This window comes from Pempheris klunzingeri, chromosome 15 (assembly GCF_042242105.1).
Source record: "Pempheris klunzingeri isolate RE-2024b chromosome 15, fPemKlu1.hap1, whole genome shotgun sequence".
Classification (NCBI taxonomy): domain Eukaryota; kingdom Metazoa; phylum Chordata; class Actinopteri; order Acropomatiformes; family Pempheridae; genus Pempheris; species Pempheris klunzingeri.
In genome coordinates this window covers 17,128,333-17,155,839 of record NC_092026.1, presented here as the reverse complement: position 1 = coordinate 17,155,839, position 27,507 = coordinate 17,128,333, and the positions used below count along the sequence as shown (strand labels likewise).

Here is a 27,507-nt window from a genome sequence, read left to right as displayed (position 1 = left end):
AACACATCAAATCATGTTCATCATCATGCATCACAAGTGCACAGAATCAAACTTGTGTTACCCACCAAACTTTCAAACTATCGATAACTGTTTTTTCACCCTTAGATGAGCTAATTTCAGGAGAGGAATTCACAGATAGAAGATAATCAATTTGGGCAAACCTGGATTTAATACAATCTGACTTGAAGGCGTGCGCTAAAAACTTTTTTTTCAAGAATGTGACTACTATTTTTACTTGTTATGATCAGTGTGGAAATGTGTGGTTATCTGTTTGAGGAGTAAATATTCCTGAGGTTAACACAAGGACACAGCGCACGCCAGCTGGATTGAATCCAGGCACCTGCAGAGAGAGAGCTGCCTCCATCTAGCAACCGCCTCACAGCGTTTCTCACATTCAAACTCTGTCCGCTGAGCGATCGCTAATCTGCACGAGCCACTCGGCTGTGTTACTGGGAGCAGGCATGGAGGACACTAAAGAGCATGACCACAACCACCCCTCCTCGACTCCACCCTGTTTCGCCAATTAAAAATCAAGGAAATAAAAAGAAAATATGCATGCCAGACAGAAGTTAAGAACACGGCAGAACACACCCCTCTGAGGAGAACTACAACTACCAAGACCAAAATACTACAAATGCTTGCTACCAACCTGCGGCTATGCTAGCATTGCTTGTCATCGCACATTAAAAGTATAATTGAATTAAGCCAACACTGAATACTGTTCAAGCCGTAATTTACACTTGATATTTGACTCTTGTTGGCAGTGTTTATAATCCAAGGATACTGGATATAGCTTTGAGCTGTACCAAGTGAGTTTTTCCACGTTTTTGAAGAAAAAAAAAAAAAAAAATCAAGCAATGGCACATCTGTAGATAAGTAGCGAGCACACATTTCATCAAGGTCAATGATCACTTCCGCAAGAAATTTGGCCACGTAGAAACAGCGCTGCAATGGACTTTCATGAAGCTTTTTACAGTGTTACTGAATGACAGCAAGTAGCTTCTGGCAGTGTGTTCAATGCTGTACAATAAGCCAGCGTGCAGGGCAATTTCCAAATGGCAACCTGATACGTTTTCAGCTTTCACCTTGTGTGATAATTTCATTGAAGCGAGCAGACTCAATCGCAAGCAAGACGACTGAATTTCTCGCCACTGGCACAGAAGGATTTCTGCGTTATTTTAAATACAGCCTGCAACTTTTGCACTAACCAGAACGTACTGTGTGCTGTTAAGTTTTTCTGCAACCTGCATAAAAAGATTCACTCAAATCCCTGACTGCACTGCATGTGGCAGAACTGATTTCTCACAGAATGATGTTAGTTGAGAGGGGGAGGAAAAAAATGAAGTGATCAAATGAAGAACAAACCTTGAATTTGAAAGTAACAATGCAGCCCTTACCTTGCTTCCCTCGGCTTTCGGCTCCTGTGATTGCAAGTGATTCAGAGAGTAGTGTTTAAAGGTCCTGCTGCTAAAACCATCTGAGCTCCGCTGGACAACAAGTGTCATGTTTTAAGAAACCAACATTTTGTTTTCCATCTAAAAAATATTTTGTGATGACACCACACAATACAGACAGACCACACAACAATTAAGCCCCCCAATTTTGCATTATTCCTTCCACAGCTCCTTTACAGGCCTGCAATCATAACAAGTAGCCTTGGATGCAAAGCTTTTACCAAGAAATGTATCTGGAGTCAATACAAATTGGTGCATGTTTGTACACGAGCATTTGTATGTCAAAAGTACAGTTCTAGTCAACTAGAAAAACTAAACTTTCTTATATTATTACTATTCTGATACAGATTAGATTATTTATTAGATATTTATTTTTTACTCAAAAATCACTGATGATGCTCTTGTGGTTTAATGGGTAAAGCATAACAGGTATAGCCAAGGTGTTAGTACCCTGGTGCAAAAATCACTGGGACCAGATCAGCCACCAAACACATTTTACTGCCACTTGCACAGTAATCCGTTAAGTGCTTTTTGCATTTCAAATGGCAAAAGACATTTTCTCCCCAAGTAGTGCTGATAGACTGTGAAATGACACACACAGCGCAGCGCCACAGTGACAGAGAAAAGAGAGCTGAGTGAAAGCACGGCTACACTGTGAACCTTTCCTCACAACTAACAAGGGAAATAAGAGAAAATGAAAACAAGGACTTCACATGAAAAGAAAAAAATATCAATATCGCCACGCCACACAGCAGAGGGATGCCTGAGCAAGTCCAAAGACGAGGGGCGCTGCTGAAAATAAATAGAGGGCTGTGTGTAGTTCAACGTTTTTAAATGGGTTTTTTTCCCCACACACAAAACTGATTATGAAGTCCTTGATTTGGCTAAAATATCACTACTTCTCCTGTTTCCTCTCTAAGAATGTCTTCGTCATCCTGGATTATTGTACAACAGAGATATTTGGTGTTGTTACGACCCAGTCTAGGGGCCATAACAAGTGTGCTGTGAATCTGTTAACACTGCGTTCACACTGTGACCAACTTGACAGACGGGTGGCCATGTCCTGAATCTGAATCTGTGTGGTGGTCTCAAATAGGGCTCCAGTGGTAACATCATCACTGCCAATGTATCAAGTTACCTACAGGGCGAGGACGCCCGCACACAAACACGTGTGTCACTTGCATAGTAATCTAATAAGTGTTCTGTGCAATTCGAATGGTAAAATGTAACTTTTTTTTCCACAGCATGATTGTCTGCATCAGATACTTTTAATATACAATATTTACTGAATTTGTATTTGTTATGTATCTCTATTAGAAACTGAAACAGTAATCTAGGAACAGGTCACCAAAAAATAAAGATATTGATAAAAAAACATAACATTAAAAACATGGTAAAATATTATTTAATTGTTATTAATCAAGTGTACGTCAACATCCAGCTCATTGGGAAATGCTGCATCTTTTGTGAAGTGATTTCTTTAAAAAAAAAATGTTGCTCACAATGTGAACTCACAGGCTCCAACAGAGACACACTCACACACACACACCAGGTAAATACCTCACATAAAAAGGATGAATTTGCTCCCCAATAACACAGAATCTAGAAACAGGATTGACTGCTGCCAGCGTTAGGAACCTGATAAACTTACCATCTCGTCCCCAGGCAGCCAGTATCCTTCCTGCTCTATGCCGGCCTTGGAGCCCTTGCAGCCAACAGTCAGGGTCTCCACCACCAGGCCGTCCTTCACGGCCAAGCTCAGCTGTCTGGCAGTCTCTTTTGGGTGCATGCCAAACACACGGCTCAGGTACCTGTGCAGGTGGAAGAGGAGAAGTAATTGAGCGATGTGTGATGGCAGCTGTGCTGATGGTAGCCATTTTTTCTATTCTCATCATCTACATTCAAAATCCTGCAACTTGGATTAGTTTTGCTGTCACAAAACAGCAGCACTAAGTTTAAATGTTTGTTTGAGTGCGGAGAAGCTCAAGACCCTTTATATCCTTGAAACCAGCTCTAATAACTGTGTACATCAGTCAGAGAGCGTGCATTATTTTTTCCCTATAGTCTTAAAAATTGCTTGCCTCTCAGATTTGTAATTTTCCACAGAAATACCCCAAAGCTCCACAAATGATATTCATACTACCAAAGGAACAGATTAGAGATGCATGTGGTTTGAAATTACAAACAGAGAAAGTCTTTCTCATCTATACTCTTCTCTATTTCTCCCACATTTTCAGGTCAGGAGGACGTGCCATTCAAATAATGGCCCGCTTGATTCCTGCAGCCGCCCACTGACCAGCAGTGAACGGCTCTGAGCAAGGTCATGTGTCCCCTAGCATGGCAGACAGCCAACAAGCAGAATATGTCAGAGGGGAATCAGGTGAGAATCTGTATTTACCCTTCAGCTGCAATGGAGACGCCCAGTAGTGTTTCTGTGAGATGAACACAAATAATGCAAATTTTATAATTTCTTTACGTTTTATGTGGATGTCCAGTCAGTGTTGATGGTAAATATAGTCAACTGAAGCAATAAATACCTCAGTGTGTGCTATTGGGAGCGAGAAAACCGAGTTTGCCGGCAGTGTCTACATGTACCAGGATGCAATATGCACAAGTTCTGTCAGGGTTGCCGTCGGCAACATTCATTGCAGCAGAATGACTCAGTTTCTGTCGGCATCGGACGGCCCCGCCAGTCACTGTTTGCTCTCAACAGCTAAGGTTCTGGGTGGTCCCTGTTGGCCTTATCCTGCTGCAGGGCTAATGCGGCCTCGGCCTCCCTCTGCTGCACCTCGTCGGCCGTTTACTCTGGCTCGAATGAATACAGCTGAATATTCCAGTCAGCCAAAACACAGCATATTTTGGGATGTCATAATCACTCTTAGAAACATAGCTAGTTTGCGTTGCAAGCAGAGAGAACAAGGAAGTTTTGTTCTTGAACGGCATCTAGAGGGTGCTCCCTGGCTACCCACACCCCACACGAAGAGACTACAAGCCGTTAGAGCCTGTTATTGTTCCTGGTCACCAACTATGTCAAAAGACAGCACAAAACAATCAGTATAACAGTTAAGTAGCCTACTGTGGCGGCCTACAGCATCATCCAGTGATAACTAGAGAAATGGCTCCAACAAACACTGACTAAACATCCATATCCAAAATGTCCCTTTAAATCAAAGATGGTGAAACCAAGATACTGACATCGCTATCTGTGTCTTTCACTCTTACTGCATCATCATCATCATCATCTTCCAACCTGCAACACAACGTTTCAAATTCTAAACTTAATTCAAAGGATTTACAACAATGAAGTATGTCCGTAACTATCGGACAAGATATTTTTTAAATTAATCACTTCGATGATAAATTGGCAGGCCATGTCAATTTCCTAAAGCCAAAAATAACACATTCATATTGCTTGTTTTGTCTGACAAACAGCTGGACTTAACTACTTAATCACTTGAAGATCATTACACAAAGAAAACCAAATTTGAGAATTTTCAACCATCTAATGTTTGGCATTTGTGCTTGAAAAATAAAAGACTTCACAAATTAGCAAAAGAGTTAATTAATTTTTCTAATCCAAAAATGATTTGTGCTCTAATCACGTCAACATTGGTGATGTGTGATGTGTGTGTCTGAACTGAGGAGCAAAATGACCATTAAATGCTCAAAGAATCTCACAGGAAAAAAACTAAATGTCAGAGTCAAGAATTCCATTGATTTCATAGTTGGTTTAACATGTACCAGATTTTGTAAATTAACAATTAGCTTGGTGAACAATTAATTAATTGAACGACTGCCTGGTCTGCTGACTCTCCTCTATTTCCACAAAACCAACGTCATCACCCTCTTAGCCACAAAGCCCCTTTGGTGAAATTAAGCTACGGGTAGGACTGGATAGGGTGGGTGGGGTGGGCGCTGGGGCTATCCGTTGCATGCCACTGCTTACTGTTGCCATGACAACAGCCGCTCGCCGCCAGTATTCATTTGGCAGGCGGCCAGCCGCAAGGTGCTCGCCAACTTGCTGTATGAGATGTGCTAAGTGTTTCATTTAGTCTCTGCTCCATCCGCCGACTGAGAGGAGTGACTGATCGGCGAGGTCTGCCGCGGATGCTTTGTCATCGGTTTGAACAATAGCAGATTCCCTCCATGGATGAAATAACGGTGGTTAAAACATGATCATGAACCCAACCTGCTGTAGATTCTGTATCAAGCCCAGTCTCTATGGTGGTGGTTGGCAATATAAGGTGGCTGACTTCACGGCAAGAATGGCAATGAGCGAACAGCGGTCGGACAATGTCTGAACTCCAACAACAGTCAATCTAACTATTGACCGATTTGACACCAAGTCCAAGCCTCGACTTTGCAGCTTGAGCCAACACACAAACATTAACGACAAGCAATATGTTGATTAATTGAGTGGTACAGGAAATGAATCCACAACTATTTTGATGATTGATTTCAAGTCAAATATCAAGCAAAAATATTCTTGTTAGAGCTTCTCCCATGTGAGGATTTGATGCTTTTCGCTGTATTATGTCACTGTAAAATGAATATTTCTGGGTTTCAGACTGTTATTTGGACATAAACAACTAGACCTACTATCACCTTGGGCTCTGGGAAGTTGAAGACATTTTACAAGGTTATTGATGATTTCTTCATTCAATCAATTGATTAAATGAAGAAATCATCAATAATGAAAATACTTATCTGTTGAAGCCCTAGATAAAAGTAACAACAGGCACCTGAGTTACTTTTGAGTTATGAGTTTATGACAGTGAGAGGCAGAATTAAAATGCTATCTAAATTCAGTATAAAGATGAACAACCCCTCACTGTAGAGGGCAGTTTCAACTCGGTGGGAGCTGGCAGTCAACAAACATGATGCTCGATAAAAATTGGAGGAATTAGAGACTGCATTGGGATTAGGATCCTGTGGCTAAACTTGTCGGGGGGGCGGTCTTGAACAGACACATTGCTGGAGCAAGGAGTAATGGTTTTACTGCTTTTCCCTGTTTTATATCATTATAAATTGCATGTCTTTGGGTTTTGTAATATAAGCCACCCAAATGATCTCTTGATTCATTGAAAAACCAATCAATAGACTAACTGACAACTGACGCCTGGGAAATGATTCATGTCACACAACGTGGCCTCATTCAATAAGTTCAAGCAATGGCATGTCTTTGTGTGAAGATATTTTCTTGCCTCAAGTCATTGCCACACTGATCTGAATTACCTGACACCCTTAGGATAAGGAGCTGTCAGAATACCTTACACATGAGCAGGCCAACCCATAAACTGTCCAACATAGAGGCTCTAAAACAGGTTTCTGGTTGGGAAGTTTAAGGCTATTTGGAAAAGTGTTTTAATAGATTAAACAACTTCTTCACAGAACAACGCTGCATTTTTACCTCTACCTCTCAGAAATGTACATTCCCATTAATAAGAAGACCAAGGCGCATGACATTTACCTATAATATCGAAAACCTTCTCTCTCTCCATGTTTCCTGTCACTGCATGTTGTACAAAGACTAGAATTACCTTGTTGCAGTTGTTTGTCTTCACCAACCACTCAGGTGTCACTTTACATCCACGTCTGTCTAGACCCAAGTTTACTGTCACTGATTCAGTGTCCACCCAAATGTGAAATATGGTCACAATCTCCCGTCTGTTCCTGAATTATGGCATCAAATATCATCCAGTAAAGTGTTTTTGAAGAACGTAACGATGCCACCGTGAAGATAACTTTTGACCTTTAGATGTCATCACTTCATCATTTTATCCTATTACACATTGGTGTGAACTGTTGTCTTAATTAGCGTAGGATTTCTTGAGTTATGGCCGAAAACAGGGTTTTGTGAGATCACAGTGACCTTTGACCACCGAAATCTTATCATCATCTGTGAGTCTAAGTGGACATTGGTGCCAAATCTGAAGGAATTCCCTCAGGGGGTTCCTGAGATATCACGTTCACAAGAGTGGGAAGAGTGGCAGAGGCATAAAAATGTAAAAAAGTAGTAACTGTGAGGTCTGTGAATTGTCCAAATTAATGTGGACACTGTTTCTAGAAGATTACGTGGTGTTTTTAGAATCACTTTTCAGTGCTGTGAGCAGTGAGCAGTATATAAACTGTAGGACTCCACTGTAACGCACAGACATACAATGACAGATACACATTGTCTTATCTGTGGTGAACTTACTTGGAGATCCTGTCCATGTTTGCGATTTGTTTCTGGTTGCGGATGACCTCGATGGCCGCCCACACATACTGGACCACCTTGGGGTCCGCCTGCCTCTTCTTCACCACACGTGACATAATTTCCTTATTCATCTTAACTGTAGGAAACAAAGGAAAAAATAAATAAAAATAAAAAGTAAATCAGCAGATGTATTTGCTTTTGCTCTGTGAATGAAATGTTGAGCCATCGTGCCAAAATACAGACAGAAAGACTTGTGAAAGGCCACATTCTTAATAATAGCAGCACAATAGCTGCACTACCAATTAATGAGTGGTAGTGTTTCTACTTATGATACCAGCCTCGATATAATAGCAGTAATGCCAGTAGTAGTATTATTGGTAGTAGCAGAAGAGGTAGTTTTTCTTTATATATATATATATCTCACTGCCCTGCAAGACACAGTGCATAATATCAGCAATGCTGAACATTAAAATATGTCTCAAACCAATGTTCTTCCTTTTGCACTAAATGGTCATGATAATAATAATAAATAAGACAAAATAAACACATTTCTAATAAGTAACAATCTAATAAATCCGAGCCCAACATAGCCCCTTTTAACTTTGAATTTCAAGAAAAAAAAAATGTTTGTGATGTTTGTGCTTGGGTCACTTGCTTCAGAAGTGCATGCAATCACAGTAGTTTGAGATTCTTTGAATAAAAGTTCTTGGAAAGTAGCGCTTGTGGTTGCTTTGATGCAATGACAAAAAGTACAAGAAATATTTGTTGTGGTCTTGATCGTTTAATCATCATTCTTCACATGCTGAGCGTCTGATGTTGGTCAACTTCAAGCTACAAACACATTTTTGCTGTGGACATACATTTTTGAATTATGCTGAAAGCCTCTGTCCTATCCATCATTTTTTTGAAATTCATATATGTATTTCTCATGAAAAGCATTGATTTCATACCGTGGAGAATCAGCCATTGCGAGGACATTCTTAATACCTCAGAACATTTCCCTCCGTGCCATGTGGACATCAAAACAAATATTGGAAGATGCCAGAGGGAATTTAACATGGAAAACTCTTAGCAACCTTCAAAAGATTGTGAATAATATCGGTTTGCCTCTTTACTGTGGTGCACAGGCCTGCCCTTCCCCAAATATCTTGAGAAATTCAAATCCAATTTTATGCGGTCCTCCTCTTAACCATCCGTGAAACCCAAGATGTCACTTTCATAAATCACAGCCAAAAGCTAACCTTAATAATGCTTTGAGCAATTTATACGAAGGAAGATCCTTGGCTTTAAAGCACCTTGTGACAGAGGAAAGCTGTGACAGATGTCGAGAGAGGATTTTCATCTTCACACTTTTCTCACGAGAGTATGAACTGTAGTCTAGGGTGAAAAAAGGCATGTAACAAACATATTTGGTGGTGAGAGCAAATATTAGCACAATAAAGCTAATATCAATACAAAGTCACAGCAGACAGGCTAAACATATTACACAGAAATGTAGTGGTTCGTATTTTCGCAGTGATCAGAGTAGAGCACTCTTAACTTGAGATGGTGTGTGATATAATCATCTCCTTAAACATAGTATCTCTGCTCTCTGCACACAAATATCAGCCTGATGCTTTGTCAGCATCTGTGTCTTTTAGGTTTCTCTTCCATATGTGTTATCGATAAAAAATCTAAATGGTTCTTGCTTTGATAACACAAATTATAAGCTGAAACAGAGGACACAAATTAAGGAGAAACTATCAAGAAGAAACTAATTATAATGACAACTGATAAGAAAATAGCTTGCTCATAATTCTCAGATATCATGAATTCTAAATGAATGAAACAACAGTCTCCAGAAGGTAAAACTGGACTTTGACTTGAAAAAAAGGTGAAATTGTGCGCAAGTCCAAACAGAAGAACCGTATTATTGTTGCCACTGGTATGATTACTTGGATGAACAAGAAAAACATGGGTTTTTTTCCCTATCAGTGTGTAAATATCATGACATTTATGTTAAGGTGATCATTATGTTACACAGAACTGGGAGGCGAGGTAAAACATTAATAACCTAAATTGAAGTAGGGACTTACTTTGAGATTAAAGCCTTATTTGAAACCTCACCAAGACAGGGTCAAATAGCAGCAAACAATAACAGGACATCAGCAAAAATGAAAACAAAATCACAACAGCAACAATAGGAACAACAAAAATGTGCATTGACAAGGAAGCACTATTTAGTCATATGTTTGTGAGAATAATGAAAGTGTGCACCTGTTTTGTGAAGAGGAAGCTAAAACTGAAATGTATTTTCAATAAAGTTTTTTGCAAGTATGTACATGAGCCTTACAGTCATTATTGTAAGTTAAATATAATTTAAAGGGGCAAGTTCGAGCTTGGCCTGCAGATCATTCCCTGACCAAAGACTGTAGTAGAACAAGCTTGTTCTCACTCGTCTTAGAAAAAGAAAATCAGCATTGTTGATCTCAAGAGCTGAAGTGAGTGGGAAAGTCACAAAAATTAAATCTAAAGCTTTAAATCTGGCAGTTTTGTAGACTTTACCGCATCTCAACACAGCAGAAGGAGAACGAGAGAATGGGAGCAGTGAGGTGACAGTGAGTAATGTGTGCTCCCCTTTGCTGTGTCAAGTGCAGCAGGTGTGAACGGGGCCACCTGTGCCATGATGCCAAGGCAGCATGGCCACTCCAGCGCTCCCTCCTCCATAAGCATCTGCTGTGCAACACTGGCATGTAAACCACACAGAAAGCACTACCTAGCACTGCAGCCTGCCTGCACCTCTGTCTCCAGAGGGCTCACACTACATGATGACAGGACAGCGGCTCTGCACGCCAGCGTGATCCCCAATCAATTAGGCAAGGTGTGCGGCACTGGAGGCCAATTAAGAAGAAAGACAACACAGGTTCAGAGGGTTTTGTGGCTCCCTGGGTAAACAAAGAGACTGCGCAGCGCTGTTATTTCCTCCCCAGAAAACCTGACAGCTCCTCCTGACTTAGCTCCAAGTCAACAATCAGTCCTGTTAGTTATGATATCAACTAAATGAAGTGTGACACTCAAGCAGGTTTGAAAGATGCGGCGCTGTCTACAGATTTTAGCATCTGCCATTCAGTTAGCCAGCTAATAGCAGCAGCGTTGACACTGACGTGAGGGCACCGAAGTGGCCGCTGTGTAGAAGAAGATCTGGATCATCAGGCTGTAGTTTAAAACCCTACCACAAATCTAGCAGTAAAATGACAGATTAAGCACTCCTCGCAGATTTGGCAACAAAGAGGCAGCCGTGGAAGGCCACGGGCTTTGCCATTTAAGAAGCTGAATTTAGCTACTAGCATGCTAGCTAACGTCCAAACCAAAGCACAAAATGTCCGATTTAATGAGTTCGAAATCACATAAGCCAGCCAATTTGTGTTTATTATGAGTAGAAAGACAATATATTACGCACATCAGATCAATGATTGACTGACAAAGAGGCTGTCGTGGCGAGTTAATTTTTGCTAGCGATGCTAGTAAACTGTTACGTAGCAAGCTAACCATAGCTGGCTGATTGGTAAACCTAGGCTAGCCAACTTGTCTGCGAACCTAAACAAGATTCACAACCACAGCGACCAGCTAGTTATGGTTATTACGAGTTCTCGTGAAGCTATATCCATCGGCAAAATACAGCGAAACAGGGTCGGCTAACCAGCTACCTTCTCGTTTGTTTTGGAGGGCGCCATGTTCACAATCCTCCATCACGGGATAGGGAAGGCAGCTAAGGCTAAGCTAACGGTGCTAGCTGGAGGCTAGCTAGCCGCAGTGTTGTCATTGAGCGTGTATCATTTTCATAAGAATAATAATTTTAAAAAAACTCACCTTTGCTACGGTGTCACTAACACAGGGCGCTGCAGGGGAAATCCGCGAAGGATTGAAGGCGAGGCAGCTTACATTAGTGTTTCTCGGGCTAGCTGAGGCTGCGGATGGTGGTTTGTATCCAGCTGGCCACAGTACAGCAGCGCTGGGCTGGGAAGTAAACACAGACAGCGCCAACAGAGCCGAGCCGTGCCGAGCAGGAGGCCGGTGAAGCCATCATATGAGAGCCAATCGCGTTGCTTATCGCTACCAAGAATCTACCCAGATTTAACCAATCACATGCGGCCCCACTACCAAGATTTGCAAGGACCAATCACCTCTCGTTGCGCCTACCAAGAATTGACCAATCAGAATCGCCAGAGCTGCCAAGTTTTGAGCCGGAAGCCGACCCCCGTAATTCCTGCCGCAGATTTTAAACTTTGTTCGGACTGACATCTTTTGCGATATTTTGGTAAGTTCATTGTCATTCTGTTGTCTTGAATTCTTGATATTGAAATATAAAGTTCGATTATTTGGCAGATTTCTATCTATAGCTATCGAGCTAGCATGCTAGCAGGCTAATTACAAAAGATTCACTAAACGTAACCAAGTTAATTGAGTCGTTTTTAATCAAACGTCAGTAATAGCTGGCAAAAGTCACGAACAATTCTCCACTCATAACCAGCTAATTGATGTATGACTAACGTTTATTTTGACTGCTGATTTAACCAACGTCACACTTAATAACTGACTGACTATTTGGTAACAAAACTAATGTTATCTAATCATTAGTACAAGGTAGAAATGACAAAGTCCACAGTTTACCAACGCAGTCTATGTTGTTTGTCCTCTATTTTGATTCCCAATTAGCTAAAACAGGCCAAAGTAGATGTGCATGGATCAATGTGTGGTCGTTTTACTTATCTACATCCTGTCTCACAGTGTTATAGTGTGCAGGTTGTGGCATGAATAAAGCAATTGAAAATGGTTGCATGACATGAATAGTTCAGTTGTGTACTTAACTGGTAACTGATGATAAGAAATTAAACTGAAAATGATAATTATGTCAACACAATGTAAATTGTGTGTCAGACCGAGCATATTGTAACTGCTGCTGTTTTTTTAACTCAACTATACAGAATGGATCCTAAATGTAGAAAGAGGGAGGAAGGCCGTGCCAGTCTCTTTGATTCAGAGGATGCTAAAGAAAACCTTGCTGCTTTTCCCTCAAAACTGCCCACTTTCTTACGACCATCGTCAGCACCCACGTCCTCCCTGCGCTCGTTGTTACTGAGGAAAGGCAAGTGTCAGCAGACAGTCGACAGGTCTGTCAAGAGGCTGAATATGGATATTGTGTCTCATTGAGCTGTAGATGTTTTCATATTTTTAATGTACTCTATTTTGATGTCATTCTTTTTCAGCTGTTCCTGCTCTGTCCCCTGCTGGATCCACACTGCACCTTTGTTGGACACAGTGGAGCTGGAACCAACTGACAGCAAGCATTTGCAGGCCGCCCAACACATGGAGTCAGCCATAGCACGTACGTATTCTTATGAAATACTTACACACACTCTCCCTCTCTCTCTCTCTCTCTCTCTCTCTCACACACACACACACTCCTGTCATATCTGTTTATTTTAAATACTTAAAAAAAAAAAAGTGTGTCATTATATGAGGACATGATTAGATTGGTGAATACAATTTGAACTTAGCGTACATACTTGAATACATACATATTTTCTTTTCTATCCATCGTCATTCATTCCTTCATTATCTCATTGTTTAATAGAGACCAGAATTTGCCTGCCTGCTGTTGGATCCCTGCCCTGCTAGAGCCTGACCAGCACTGGATTGCCAAGGCCCTGTTTGGTTTAATCACCAAGAGCTAAGTACTGTATGTATGTTTGTTGAGCAGTAATAATAATAATAATGCTGCATGCAATTACATCATTACTTGTAGACCCTGTGTGCCTAACACCACTGTGGCAAATCCCCACGCCTTTGTTCTGTCCCTTAACACAGCAGAGATTGCCCTGCTGAAACAGAGACTGAACCTGCCAGCTTTCGAGCCGCCTCTCCAGGCGTCCAAACCGCCTCCTCAACCTGTCCTGCTTGTGCCTGCACACACCTCAACCTACTCAGTCTGGGCCCCAACCTCTCCTGCCTGCCTCCCAGTCTTTGGCTCCTGTGGTTCTTCCCAGAGCTTCAATGACAAATGTGCCATAAGCCCGGGGTTATGGAAAAAAGAAAGATGCTCCCACCTATTATATTATTATATTAAATATTAGGTATTTGGTCACAAGCCAAAGTACTGGACAAACTTTAAATGTTGACTTCACCATGGAGCTGGGCGAAAAAGGATGGCCGAAGTTATTACAATTCATGCTGAGGGTGCCATGAATGTCTCTGTACCAAATATTGTGCCAAACCAGTCAGTAGATTGTGAGATATTTCACTAGTACATTGAAAATGTTGACCAGCTGGTGGCACTAAAGGAAAAATCAGGGTCATATATATTCTATTTATCTATCCTATTTTATTTTTATTCTATTCTAATTAGTAATATGTTGTTTATAAGCCATTCTGTTCTGTTCTATAATGCTCCATTACATTATATTCCTGTTAATTGGTTGGTTGTGTATATATTTATTGCTGACTTATATGACTGACTATAATGAACACCCACTTATTGCATTGATTTTATGACTGCACTGTTTTTTATTTGTTTATAATAAATTTCTATTAAGATGACTCAATACAAAATACTGTTTTTTTTATTGAAATATAAACGACAACATACCACTTGGGTGAGATACAAGTTATTCTAATTCTTTAAGCAATATGATGATCAAATCATATAACATTTACCATTTAATTGCTAAATTAATCATAAAGGTAAGCTCATACCTTTTATATTACTGGCTTAAACACAACAGACAGTATTTACAAGCTTTTATATATATCCACATATTTTGCTCAGTTTTAGACTTTTTGATTTATCTATTTATTTATCTCTATCTTTGTGTGTGTGTGTGTGTGTGTATATATATATATATATACTGTTGCCCATAAAGTTGGAATAATTGTTCAATACCCCCAATTTTGTTAAAGCCTGAATACACAGTTTGCAAAGGTTGATTGGGGTTTAAGTTTCACTGTGATATGTTTGGAAGAGTTTGATCAATAAAGTTGAGAAGATATCCACTTTATTTATCAAGAATAAATCACATTGTCACAATCATTTCATGAGAAGAGGTAAAAAAATATTTTATTCCAACTTTATGGGCAACAGTGTATATATATATTTATATATGTGTGTGTGTGTGTGTGTGTGTGTATATATATATATATATATATATATATATATATATATCTTTGTGTTTCTACTCTTATTGTTTCACTTTGTGTGTTTATGTAATACTTTATTTTTATATTTATTGTTGTTTCAGTCTGGAACAGGCACTCAGAACATTTCACTGCGCATTATACTGTGTATAACTGTGTATGTGACAAATCAAGGTCTTATCTCTTATCCAACACATGGGTTGGAGAGTGCTACTAATTAAGATAATTCATTATGAAGTAAAGCAATAAGCTCCAAGAGGTTACAGTGAGCTTTACACTGCTTTGTGAACTAAAATCACCGTAAAGCTCGGCAAGGCTTCATGAACTAAAACACAGCAGCAGCAGCAAACATTAGTCATCTACTGATGAATAGTAATTCCTGCTCCAAACAGTGCGGCTCTTCAGCGACATCTAGCGTTCAGTTCACCAAACAGACGCAGCGGAAAGCTTCATGCACGTTTTATCTGATTATCGATGCTTTCCAATCATAAATATACGTAAAGACGCCGTCTTTATCACGGCAACATGAAAGACCGACACGGTGAACTATATGTAGTATTTTAATTGGACTATTTTTTAGCAAGGATTATTTTTAATCCCATTTTTTAACGTCTAATGTGTATTGCGTTCATTTGTGTTTTGCAAACTTTACGTTATTCTAGAGGAGAACCATCTATAGGTCATTTAGGGGACCATTTACACATTAGTTCAAAGTGCAGTTATTTCTTATGACTCCTATGTGAAGCATTTGTACTCACTTTGACAGTGAGTCAAAGTGAGTACAAAGATTGAGTTCAGTTCTTTAAAACAAATCAAACGACCGTTTTACAGGAAAAACGCGAGGTCATTTACTTTTAAACCACGTTAACTCTCTGTGCATGTCTGTGTGAGGCATTTACGGTCAACATGCACCCAGGACATCCAAACAACTATAAAAACAGAAGCAGCTGAATGCACCGAGGAGTCCACCGTCAGAAAATTAATTACTTAAGACAAAGTTAAGTCCCTTCTTTTGTTAATTATACTGGATGTATTATGCAAGGCTACGTCTCAGGCTCAAGGTTGGTAGAGAGTGAGTGTCCATTCATATTTGAGCAACCATGAAGTCAGCGTCTGGATTATTGTATTCTTGATTCTGTAGTTTTAGAAAATATTCTAGAGAGACACAAAGTGTCTCAAAGAGATTTTTGTATCTTTAATAAGATTTTCTTAGAACTTTATGGCTTTAGCTTGAACTATTTGCCCTCTTTTGCATGAATTATTATTTGAACATGATTGGAAATATTAAATGTGTTTTTATTACTGAAAATTGCTTGAATAATGAAAATATTTGGGGGGAAAATCTAAGGGTGGGTAGTTGGTAATGGCAACAATGCACAATCGTGGAAAGTACCATAAAATCAATTTTTCTCCAAAAACATGCTCATAATGAAAAAAAGACTAAACAAATCCAACTCATACTTAGTGAAACAAATAACGCAACAGTTTTATATTTACATATATATATATATTATTTCTATAATATAATCAATGGCTTATGTAGTCAAAAGCAGCACAAAACGCTGCCCACTATTCCAATTACCCTCCTATCTGGACTACACTGTATTATCACAGTGCATTTGCCACCTGTAAAGTATCTACAATATATCATCTTCTAGGACGAAAACATTTGATGTTAAAACTGACTGTGCTTATTCACTAGAAATGTGCACAAAAGTGGACCAACATCAACGGTTCCTTCTGTTCAAACTATGATTTCCAATTATTTAACTTCCAGGTTATATGGTACTCTTACAGCAAGTCTGAAATTACAAAATATAAATAAAAATACAAGTTTTAAATGTAAAATTGTAAACACAGTGTCAGAGTAGGCTCGTGCGACAAGAGGCTGCCTGGGGGGCTGTAGGAGAGAACCAGGCCGCCCAGAGCAGGTCCAGAACACAGCCGGGGGCTGGCTGGGGACTCAGACAGATATGGCAACAAATGCGTTCACAACTAAATTGGTTTTAATGATGAAACTCTGCTTTACTTCAGGCACTATTTCAATTTCTTTCTTGAAAGAATTTCACCTAAATAGTAAACAATTAGTCGACTTCAGGAGCCCTCAGATGACCTGGAAAATGGATGTCCAGTTTAATGGTGATTTCCTATAATAATAGTAATATAGTAAAGGACCCCCTTTATGTTACTGCATTTTTGTAAAACTGAAATAAAGTAATTGTTGCCGTATGGCAATGCCATGCAATGGAGGGTTACACGGACTTGTATTCTGTGTTAATGAAGCCATTGCTCTGAAATTCTTCTTGTTGTTGACTAAAAGCTCGTCTTGCGACTTGTCACACATTAACACATATTTTCCAAGACTGTAGAAGCAACAAATGAAACCACAGGTTAGCTGTTCTGCTTCAGTGCTTGTGTGGTTGGCTGGTGGTGTGGGGTGTTGCTGTTTGCACAAATCTTCCTAAACTCATTGTCCTTTGACTTTATCATAAAGCACTTTGATGCAGCTGATGAGTCCTAATGAATGTGTATATGTGATTGTGAAAATGCACATGCTCTTGGAATATGTTGCAGTTGGGTATTTAATTCTATAAAACAATGTGATATAGGTATTTGTAGACAGGGGTTATCAAAAGAAATTGTGCTTTGTGAGGTTTCTGCTTTCTCACACAAAAAAAAACACAGGCAGAATGAAAAAAAAAAGGCAGCATGTGAAAACAACAAAATAATAGTTTCACATTGACAGATAAAAGTCTTTATTTAGCGTGGACAAAGTGCACAGCGTGTGAGCTGCAGCTGCACGACAGAAAAGTGTGAACGCTTTTCCTGCCTCACAGCCTTTCACACACTCATCTGCTGCCACAACGTGCTGCGCCCTCACAGCGTCTGCACACATGGGTGCCTGCCTCCGGGGCAGCATGGAGAGGGAGGGGGCGCTGGTCCAGTCTATTTACTACGGGAGAATTGGAAGCGAGGCCACAGAGAGCCTGCTGGAGAGGTTTGGACACGAGGGCAGCTTTCTGCTGAGAGACAGCCAGACCGTGCCGGGGGCCTACTGTCTGTGTGTGAGGTGAGCTGACGGTGCAAACGGGACTTAAAGGGACATTTTTCATTCAGTTTATGTCGCTCTGAAACAAGTCTTCGTTTAAGCTGTTTATTCATGGGTGAATAAACAGGGTGAGCTTTATGCATTTATGTATCAAAGAACTACATTGAGCTTTATCTCCAGTTGGAAGTGCTTATGTTGTGGTTTTTATAGGATTTATTATTTAAGTCTGTCCGTCATAAAAATATTTGTCAAAGAAATGGGCAAATTGTGAATTCTTAATATTTGCGGTGACTTACATAGTCTTTTGATGAGAAAGGTGCAGGAAGTTGGTCTGAAATCACCTTACATGTAAATAGGCTGTATTATAGTTTCATTTCTTATTTTTTCTCTACTGAATTTGTGTCTATAAAGAGTGAAACCATTTTTTGCAACTGAACTGTTCTACAGGGATATTTTGAGTGATTCTGACTTCAACAATTGTTCATTTTTCTTGTAATTTGGGCTCCTGACATTTTTATACTTTGAATTATAACATTATACATTAAATTGACAAAACGTTGCATTCAGTTTCTAGCAGAGTTTCTGCTGGGAAAATGGGATATTATTATGCCTGTGGGGGAAGGACAGTTTGAAAGGTGCCAAACAAAGACAAAAAGGAGAGATAACACTGAAAGCCTTATTCTGTTTCATTCGAAAAGTGCTTGTCAATGTAAAGATGTTCATTGAGCAGAAGTACGTCATCTCTACTGCAACTTTCTGCTGCTTTGGATTTTTGGACCTAAAAAACACAGCCATTCAATGGTCATTGCGTCATTTAAGCTGCAGTCTCAGACACATTGTATTTACCTTACGGGAGAAGAGAGTATTATTGGATATTTCTACACTCAATTTTAGACAATCTTTTGCTGAAAAGCATTTGTTTGCAGAGACTCTTTTAAAGGGAGATGTAAAACTCAACCACTAGATTCAAAAACCAGAAATAACTGGAAATCATCCAATGTACAACAGTAGAGAGTTGAAAACAAACACAATAGCAAAAAGTAGCATTTAAAAAATACTCCACTGTCAGTAAAAGTCCTACATTCAAAATCTTATCAAAGGAAAATGATTAATATTAGCAGAAAGTTGTACAAGTGTCAAAAATAGTGCTCATTACACTCTAAAGTCTTACTATTATTATTATTATTATTGGTGTTGTTATTGCATATTTTTGAAAAAGATCATATGTTTGACGTGAGCAAATTTGAATCTGAAAAGTAACTGCAGCTGTCAGATAAATGTGGTGCTGTAAAAAGTTCAGTACAAAGTTTCCTTCTGACGTGGTTGTCTTGTGGAACAGAGGTGTGAAGTCGCATAAAGTGGACGCCACAACTGTGCACTAGAGTGAACGTACTTTGTCATGTACAATACACATACACGTATCTTATAATAGTATATAATTATCTTACAATACAAGATAAGAAGAATTACAGACATAAGCCATGGATCTTTTTCTTATATACAAACTGGTTATAATTTCTTAGTCTTTGAGTAGCTCATGCTTTGAAACATATTCACAAAATGAATCATAATTAAAAAGATAAACCGAATTAAGAGCTTGTGAAACGAAAATCTGTACAGAGATTAAGGAGTAAAGAAGATCTGGTTTCAGTTCCAGTTTATCAGACACAAAACTGAGAGCAGTCTGCCCCACATTCACATATGATCTCTCTTTCAGATTGATTCACCACATTGGAACATGTGCCAACAACTTTGACACATTCACGGCAAATCATTCCGAGTTTTCACTTTACGTTTTGCAGGAAAGCACCGTTTGTGCACACCTACAGGCTTGTACGCTCCCCCGACGGCTGGTGTCTGCAGGTGGGTGTACGTCTGCATGCAGTCCACACACACTCACAAACACACACAAGAATGCTATTTATGGTTTGTGTGTGTGTGTGTGTGTCATTAGCAGGATTCAGGAGTCAGACTGCAGAGTTTTAGGACTCTGGAAACACTGATAGAGAGCTACAGAAGGAATCCAGCCTCCGACGTCAGTGTAGCCCCCCTCACAGATCCACTGGACAAAACACAGCTACAACACATGAGCTCTGGACAAGGTATGGCACACACACACACACACACACACACACACACAAATGTATGCTGCTTTTTGATATAAGGTATTTTTTATGCCAAATAGTGAAAGCTGTAGCTCTAGTTAAATCTGGTCTATGCACTCACCACCAAACAAGCACAAACCCACACAGAATTCAGAGCATGTGTTTATGTTTGTGGTGAATGAAAAGAGTTTATCTTCAGTGGTGACATGTCTGCCGTGGTTCATAACCTGCTCGCTTAACTCTAACACAGTTTCACTGTTCTCTTCCTCAGAGTTTGTCTACATGGAAACGTGCAGCAGCAGCAGCTCGGTCTGTTGAGGCTCATGAACCGGGTGGACAAACAAGATGGTAGAAACATGCAGTACGTGGCGGTGATGGCCACATCGGCGTCACCTATTAGTTTACTTTGTCCTCATTTGGCCAGTTAACCTCTGATCTTCTTGTTTCACATTGCGCTCATAGTTTATTTAGCATTGTTGGCAGCACATTATTTTTTATTTGTAACACACACATTTAGTAAAAACTTGGGTAGGCAGTCCTCTGGAAGCTGCAGCTCACCCTTCTCTGTCCTAAGCCCCTCTCACTAACTGAGCAGGGGCTTATGCAGAGCAGTCTGTGATCCCAATGATTCACATGATGGGGCGAAGCTCCCAACATGAATATAAGAAGTGGACGTGGCTTCTGGGTCTGACAAGTGAAGCCAGTACAGTAGTGTTTTAAACCTGAATTCTTTCTAATGTCCAGCAGGGGACGACACTGCTGGTGGCAAAAAGTAGCCCGATTGTATAGGAGTCTGTGTGAAAATTAAAATGTGTGTATGGTCTCAATTGCTAGTTCAAGTCTTCTTCAACACAGCATGATGTTCATTTAGTAAATGATGGTCCCATTAAGAGTAAAATAGACCAGAGAGGAGGCTAAGCCTTAGGTAGGGACTACGTTGTGACTAACCAATGAGAGGCAGTCTTTGTGGAATGACCGTCACCTCTGGCTCCAAAAAACCAAGATGGCGACGTCCATAAAACCAAACTCAAAGCTTCAAAATGGCAGTGGGTGATGTCATGATGCCTGCAGCCACTTCTTATATACGGTCTAAGATCACAATGCTGTTGTATATCAGCAATTCCATCAGAATCACTGACCTGTATTCTAAAGCCTGTAAGACCAGTAAAGAGTTGACACGCTGATACACTCAATGCTCTAATGTTAGTAACCTATTAGCTACTGCTGCATGCCTTCAGCTATGGTTAGTAGATAGCTAAAGTATCCCTGAAACACAGACACTGGCAAACACTTTGTCAGACAAGTTATTAAGTCTAGGTAGTTGTTCCAGTGGTGGAATAGCAAGTTGTCCTGCAGGACTTTCTGCCACTAAATCACATTTTTCGCCAGAATGTGAAGGGACGCGCACGCTCATCTGCGTTTCTAGGACAGCCAACAGGAATGCTCCCTCTCTGAACGGACCTGCGATTGGCCAAAGTCTCTCGTCACAGGTGAGACTCTCTCAAGTCTGAAAAGCCTGAAAAGCCTGGAGGGACATCTGGTCATGATACCAGGCCTGAGCAGAAGGGTGTGGCCCCAGATGCACAGCGATTAGATACCACAAGTGATTACTTAGACTGTACCAACCGTCTGATCAGTCACTATGTGCAGTATGTTCTCCTGTGTTGCTCTGTCCCTCACGGTGGCACATGAAAGATCTGTGTACTGCCTGTTATGTCACTTGCAGGGTTTTTCATATAATTCCTATTATTTATCAGTTTGTCACTTTAGTATCAGTTTTAAAAAAGAATCTTCACATTGTGTGTGTTACTTGACACTATTATGAAAATGAGGCAGGTGTAATGTATAGAAATCATGCTGAGTTCATGTATTTCACCAAGTACTCAACAAAACTTAAAATTGATTGTAGGCACACTCACTTCGCCATGTGATCCAATCTACAAGATGATTTTTTTTCAAATACCAAAAAACATAAATGCCTTTGATGGCTCAAACAGAAGTCATTTGACTGATGGCTGTAGCTTCATAAAAGCATCCTTTTGACCATTAGTCACCTGGGACATGAGCCCACAGTGGTGTGGTTACCATCAAAGGGGCTGCAGCTTTACTTGTGTCAGCTTTGTCTCAACAAGTCAATTGATTTTTATTATGAATTATTGTGATCTGTGCTTGATATCTCCATGTTTCAAAGTCAGCTCCTAAGCCAGACTTAATTCAGTCTGATTTGATTAGCTCAGAGTTTAAACCTGGCTGGTTACCTGGTTAGGATCATTCAAGCCAAGCTTTTTACAACAAGCTCTGCTTTTCTGAGCCACTTTTAAGACACATCCATGAAGTGACATCTACTGTACATTGGCCTGTTGAGAGATTTAGGCAACAAATAATCCAGTTTACAATCTTATCCCGGTCAGACTGTTGTGACATTGTGTATATGAAAGCTGCACCATCTGCATTAGATCTTTTTTGTCAAAGTGATTTGAGGTTCATGTTAGTATTTGGCTTTAGAACTCATCACAGTGACTTGTACAAGAGTGTATAACCATCACAAGAAACCTGCACTCTGTAGTATGGAATTTATAAAGCACCTGAATAATTAGCATCTCCTCTGAAGCTACATCTAATAAACTGCTGCAGCAATTGATGTTTACCAATGAGCTGACAGAGCGAAGTGCAGCCCTTTACAGGAACGGTTTGACATTTTAGAGAATAAGCTACACATAAGCTATAGTGCAGCATTGTCAATCTTTTTATCAAACTCAAAGGTTAGTTAGGCCTTTATCCCACGTTGATTTGTTCACATTTTATTTAATGCTTGTTCGGTTTTATCCTAATGCTTTATTTGTATTTTTCTCATTTTTTTATGTTTGATTTTTGCTTTCGCTGTTACTTTCCTGTTTCACACAGGGCTCCCATAAGCCACCCTGTATAAATATTGTATTAAGAAATGCATTCATTTTAAATGAATAGATGAAAATTCATTGTATCACTCAACTTTATTTCTTACCCAAAAGTTCCAAAAAAAAAACAAGAAATAAAAAATCATGAGTCACATGACCCAGCGAAGCAAAATCTTGCTTTATGTGGTATCTTTAGCGTGTTTTATGCTTGCATGCTTTTATCTATCAGAAATCTTAATAAGACATGAGAGACATAAAACCACAAAAAGAAAAACACACTTGGGCATGCATTCAGCACATTTGTTCTAGTTGCCTGATGGAAATGTTGTATTGAAATGTGCCAGTGGGACACGTCCTCTCCATATAGCTTTTAAATTGCTTTTAAATTAACAGGGTTTGGCTCTGTGTCGTCCACCTCCGTGATCTCCTCCACAGGCCAAGCTGTCGGGCCAAGATGGAGCTGGATTCACAACACAAAACAAAACAAAACCGTGGCACCATTTGTACACAGGTATTTGTGGTTAGTGTGTGTGTGCGTGTGTGTGTGTGTACTTACACTGAATGTGTCCGTCTTCTCTAGGAAATATTTGTACTTTGACGGGGGGCGTGGAATCGGTGGAAACAGAACCATCCTGAAACACGCATGCACACACACACAATGCAAGAAAACAAAAAGGTTTAGTAAGGGAAACCACAAAAGAAGGAAGAGGAGAAGTGCATTCTTCTTTATCTCTGTCTTTCACTTAAAGTTTTTTTATTTTAGAACCTATTTTAGAACTCATCCAGGGGAATTTCTGCCTGCATTTTACAGAAGTTTAAAAAGGTTTCGCAGTGGCTTTTTAGAAAAAGACACCGCCACCACCCCTGCACTCCTCTCACTTCTCCTTTCTGCACTCCAGCTTCACTGCTTCTGCTGATTTTCGTCTTGTGTCTGACACTGGTCACTTTCACATTCAAAAGAGAGGACAGAGTTTAAGTCACACATCAGTCAGCGGCTTTAGTCATCCAGCTGGAGACAGAAACAGTACCTCTGATGGCGCACCAACAGCAGCACAGCCAGGAGGATCATGGGTATTCCAAGGGAAATTGAGATGACCACTAGGACTTTGAGTGTGTCAAATGACTTTTCCACCACTACCAACAGACACACACAGAAAGATATCGATCACTGTACTGAAGTTACTGCATTCACACAGCAGAACATAGTTAGATCAGGCTTCCAGACATCAAACAAAGGTGATAAAAAGTCACCAGTGGAGATGAGTTTAACAAACAGCACTCACTGATAGTGTGACTCCAGTCACTCCACTGAGGAGATTCCACACATGTTTTTATCTTTCTTGTCCTCATCCTCACTCTGTGGGTGTGGTGGGGATCTGCATTCGGCTCTACATAAGACAGCTGGGCTCTGGGGTTATACAACTGCCATGAACAAAATAAGAGAGAGAGGCTGGCAAGAAATTTCTGGTTGATTGTGTAAGTAGCACCTACATTAAAATGTAATTAAATATTTTGATACCTCCAAATTAAATCTTGGGTACAATACATTGTTCAGTTAGCAAGAGCAGAAAATCAGGAGGTTATTCAAATATCTTATAGAAAGAGCACATAAATATTAAATCTTTAAAAGCTGCAAAATGTATACATGTTTATGTAGTTACTTGTTAAACTCGCTTTTTGTTTTGAAAAAATAAAGATTCAACACTCAATAGGTTTACTCCCTATAGATTGCTCATAGCTGTACCTGGTCATCGATGTCAAGCTGGTATTCAAAGCATGAGGGGTTAGTGTCTCCTTGACTGTGGGGCAGAGCCCATTTCACCAACAGGCCTCCATCTTTGATGGATGCAGAGATGTTTGTGGGTGGAGACGGGACCTCTGTGGCACACCACAAAATAAGTCAAAGAACTGATAACAGTACATTGAGATGGTCTGCTAGGGGTTCTCTACAACCTATATCCGAACCTAACCTAAAAATCAAGATTACCAGATTAGTGTGTGTACCTAACTATTCATTGCATGTGTCTAAACCCGACCCCAACCAACCTGCAAATTCAGTCTATCACTTTGGTCCAGACTGACATTTCTCAACATATTTTGAATGGATTGCTACTAAATGTTTTACAGACATGCAGGCTGCCAAGAGGATAAATCCTAATGACTAATGACTTTGATGATCACCTGACTGGTCATGTAGCGCCACTAGCAGGTCAAAGCTTGACGGATTGGCGCAAAATTTTGTAAAGAGATTCGTGGCTATCAGGCAATGCCACCGTGAGATTGTCAAATGGGATTTTGAGTGAAAAGTCTCAACAACTGTTGGATGGATTGCCATGGAGTTTTACACATTAATGTGCCCCTCCCCTGGATGAATGATTAAAAAATTCAAATTTCTTTCTCACTTTGGTTCAGCTCAAAGACAACTGTGTCTAAGTTTAGCCTCATACAGCTGCTGGCAATGCTGTAGTTAACTCTTGTTAACTGATTGAGTTCTTTAATTTAAAATTAGAATGAAATACAAAGAGGAAGAGATATAGAATATGTGCATGCAGTGTAACTGACAGCTGCAACCAAAGATCAACTTTAGATCAATCTAAATTGGGTGGCGGATGCCATTGACGACCTTGTATTATCATTCTCATATAGTCAAAAACAACTCACTGACAGTATTACCTATCATGTCTGCGTCGTATGTGTAGCCATACACTGTCCACTTGTCGTGCCTGGTTAAGTTATAGTGGAGGGTGACATATAACATCTGATGCTTGTCCAGAATCAAAGACCTCGAGGCGGCTTTTCCCTCAGACCAATGGCCCAGAGACCAAACTGTGCTTTCACCATCACAAATACTGGATGAAAAGACAGAGAAAGAAATGATACAGAGCTCTTATTCATGAATACTCATCAAAGCTATGCTACATGGGTGATGTGTCATTGTAAAAAAATACCTGATATAGATAAAGAGCTGAATATCCTTCTGTAAAGTGTCGCATGACCAGGAGCAGTTGAGTAGATTTGATGGATAAAGGTGGCAGGGGAAGAGATTATGCAAGGCATCGTCCTGTACATAGCTCCCCGGCACTGAAGAACTCTCTACGTACAGCTGGAAGAGTTTCACAAACACAGAGCACAGAATATAGAAACAGAAAAAATAAATTTGCATTTAAGCAGCGAGTCTTTCTCGTGCCTGTGAGGCCTTTGGAGACTCAAATAACATTTTGATTCTCACGTCATGAATGGGCTTTTCATCCTGGCAGACATCTGGATGGTAGGCCTCCGTCTCTGTTAAAAGAGAACATACAGTATATCTAGAGTTATAGCACAAGGGAAAACACAAGTAAAACTGGTGTTACAGTGATGTGCAGATCGGTGCGAGCATCAATGCAAGTCCATCGTAATTTACACACGTTGCGCATTCTGCTCGGCAGTACACCGTGCTTAATTCACCGACGCTGTCAAGAATTTCATCTCAGTTGGGTTGGTGAAGGAAGTCGGTTTCCTTGGATACCGTATACAAGGGGGAACAAACTGTGACACAATGCTGACGAAACCATGACAGACAAAAATGTTGCACAAATTAAGTAAGTGTACTAAAGAAGTAGTGAGGCCTGTTTTCGTTATGACAGCCACGGATCGTCATTCAGTAAGTCATAGTGTGTGTGTGTGTGTTTAGTGTGCGATGTCAAACGCTACTCACCCCTCTGTGAGGCCCACAAAACCAAAAAACTGGACCAAAGTATGGAATGGACAGGAAACAGCTTCATAGCCTAGGTGTTTTTACACACACACACACACACACACACACACATACAAAGATGGATACACACACATATACAAAGATGGATACACACACACTGTGTCTGGCCAAGTAATTTCCTGGATGTTCACACTTCCTCTTATTAAATTCTTACATGAGGCCGACTGTGAGAAATATCATTGGACTTATAAATCAATACAACAAACAGCTTTACCCCTATTGGTCTTAATTTTCCTCTGGGTTACATTCACCTGTGAGTTTTAACCTCAAACACATCCCCACTGTCTATTAAAGCTTTTGCATATGCCACAAAAAAACAAAGAAGCATAAGTGCTTTGTATTGTTTACACACTCAGCTACTTTCACTCTTAATCAAGATAAAGGGACATGCCTACGATGAGCTACACCAGGTGTGAGCTTCCTGGTGAATAAAATCTAGCACACCAGATCGCCGACAGTACGTGTTAGATCATTATTGTTAATAGTGTTAATAAGAAGCCGTTACCTCTGGCTGTCCGTCCACTCTGTTGCTGACTGTTTGTCAGTCTGAGCGTCCTCGCTGACAGAGAACAATGACACCTTTCTGGGGAAAGAAGAAGCGTGACGTCACGTACTGTACTTTCTTCCTGTTTCTTTATTTGTACTCTGTCATACACCGCAAGATTTTTATCATGCCATTTTTGACATGCAGTACTTATCTTTTCTGTTTACATCTAAAGAAATGTGTTTAGAGACTAAAAACTAGAAACAAGACTGCATCAATGACTTTTTGGGTCAAATTTGTAACTTTTTTCTTTTAACAGAATCAGTAAGTTCTTAAGTAAAACAAATTTTTTTTTAAAGTTACCGAATCAGTAACTATTAAAAAAAAAGAAA

At 40.0% G+C, this 27,507-nt stretch overlaps 3 protein-coding genes across 6 annotated transcripts in view; 1 reads left to right on the top strand and 2 right to left on the bottom strand.

Annotated features, from left to right (window-relative positions):
* Positions 1 to 11,646, bottom strand: part of zmynd11 (zinc finger, MYND-type containing 11) — a 28,592-nt gene extending 16,946 nt beyond the window's left edge. The window contains exons 1-4 of one of the 2 annotated variants that reach the window (XM_070844958.1): positions 11,503 to 11,646; positions 7,654 to 7,789; positions 3,106 to 3,265; positions 1,398 to 1,421 (exon numbers count right to left, since the gene is read on the bottom strand). In XM_070844958.1, coding sequence (XP_070701059.1) covers positions 1,398 to 1,421; positions 3,106 to 3,265; positions 7,654 to 7,784 — 315 coding nt within the window. In that variant the 5' untranslated portion in view covers positions 7,785 to 7,789; positions 11,503 to 11,646. The remainder of the gene's footprint in view (positions 1 to 1,397; positions 1,422 to 3,105; positions 3,266 to 7,653; positions 7,790 to 11,502) is intronic. The other variant, XM_070844959.1, reaches the window with a different exon arrangement.
* Positions 11,647 to 17,708: 6,062 nt separating this feature from the next.
* On the top strand, positions 17,709 to 20,804 carry LOC139214690 (SH2 domain-containing protein 1A-like). 3 transcript variants are annotated; one of them, XM_070845598.1, is made up of 4 exons: positions 17,709 to 17,893; positions 19,675 to 19,735; positions 19,830 to 19,974; positions 20,249 to 20,804. In XM_070845598.1, exons 1-4 carry the CDS (start codon positions 17,718 to 17,720, stop codon positions 20,293 to 20,295), a joined length of 429 nt encoding a protein of 142 aa, XP_070701699.1. In that variant the 5' UTR covers positions 17,709 to 17,717; the 3' UTR covers positions 20,296 to 20,804. The 3 variants fall into 3 exon arrangements, with proteins under 3 accessions (XP_070701699.1, XP_070701698.1, XP_070701700.1); XM_070845597.1 differs by having other exon boundaries at positions 19,827 to 19,974; XM_070845599.1 differs by lacking the exon at positions 20,249 to 20,804 and having other exon boundaries at positions 19,590 to 19,735; positions 19,827 to 19,968.
* A 2,147-nt stretch (positions 20,805 to 22,951) lies between these two features.
* Positions 22,952 to 27,192, bottom strand: LOC139214571 (interleukin-5 receptor subunit alpha-like). Its single transcript, XM_070845452.1, has 10 exons — positions 27,137 to 27,192; positions 26,572 to 26,641; positions 26,104 to 26,156; positions 25,823 to 25,977; positions 25,548 to 25,723; positions 24,619 to 24,752; positions 24,158 to 24,296; positions 23,903 to 24,008; positions 23,431 to 23,506; positions 22,952 to 23,334 (listed from the first exon to the last, which is right to left on the bottom strand). Exons 2-10 carry the CDS (start codon positions 26,636 to 26,638, stop codon positions 23,245 to 23,247), a joined length of 996 nt encoding a protein of 331 aa, XP_070701553.1. The 5' UTR covers positions 26,639 to 26,641; positions 27,137 to 27,192; the 3' UTR covers positions 22,952 to 23,244.
* Positions 27,193 to 27,507: the final 315 nt, after the last annotated feature.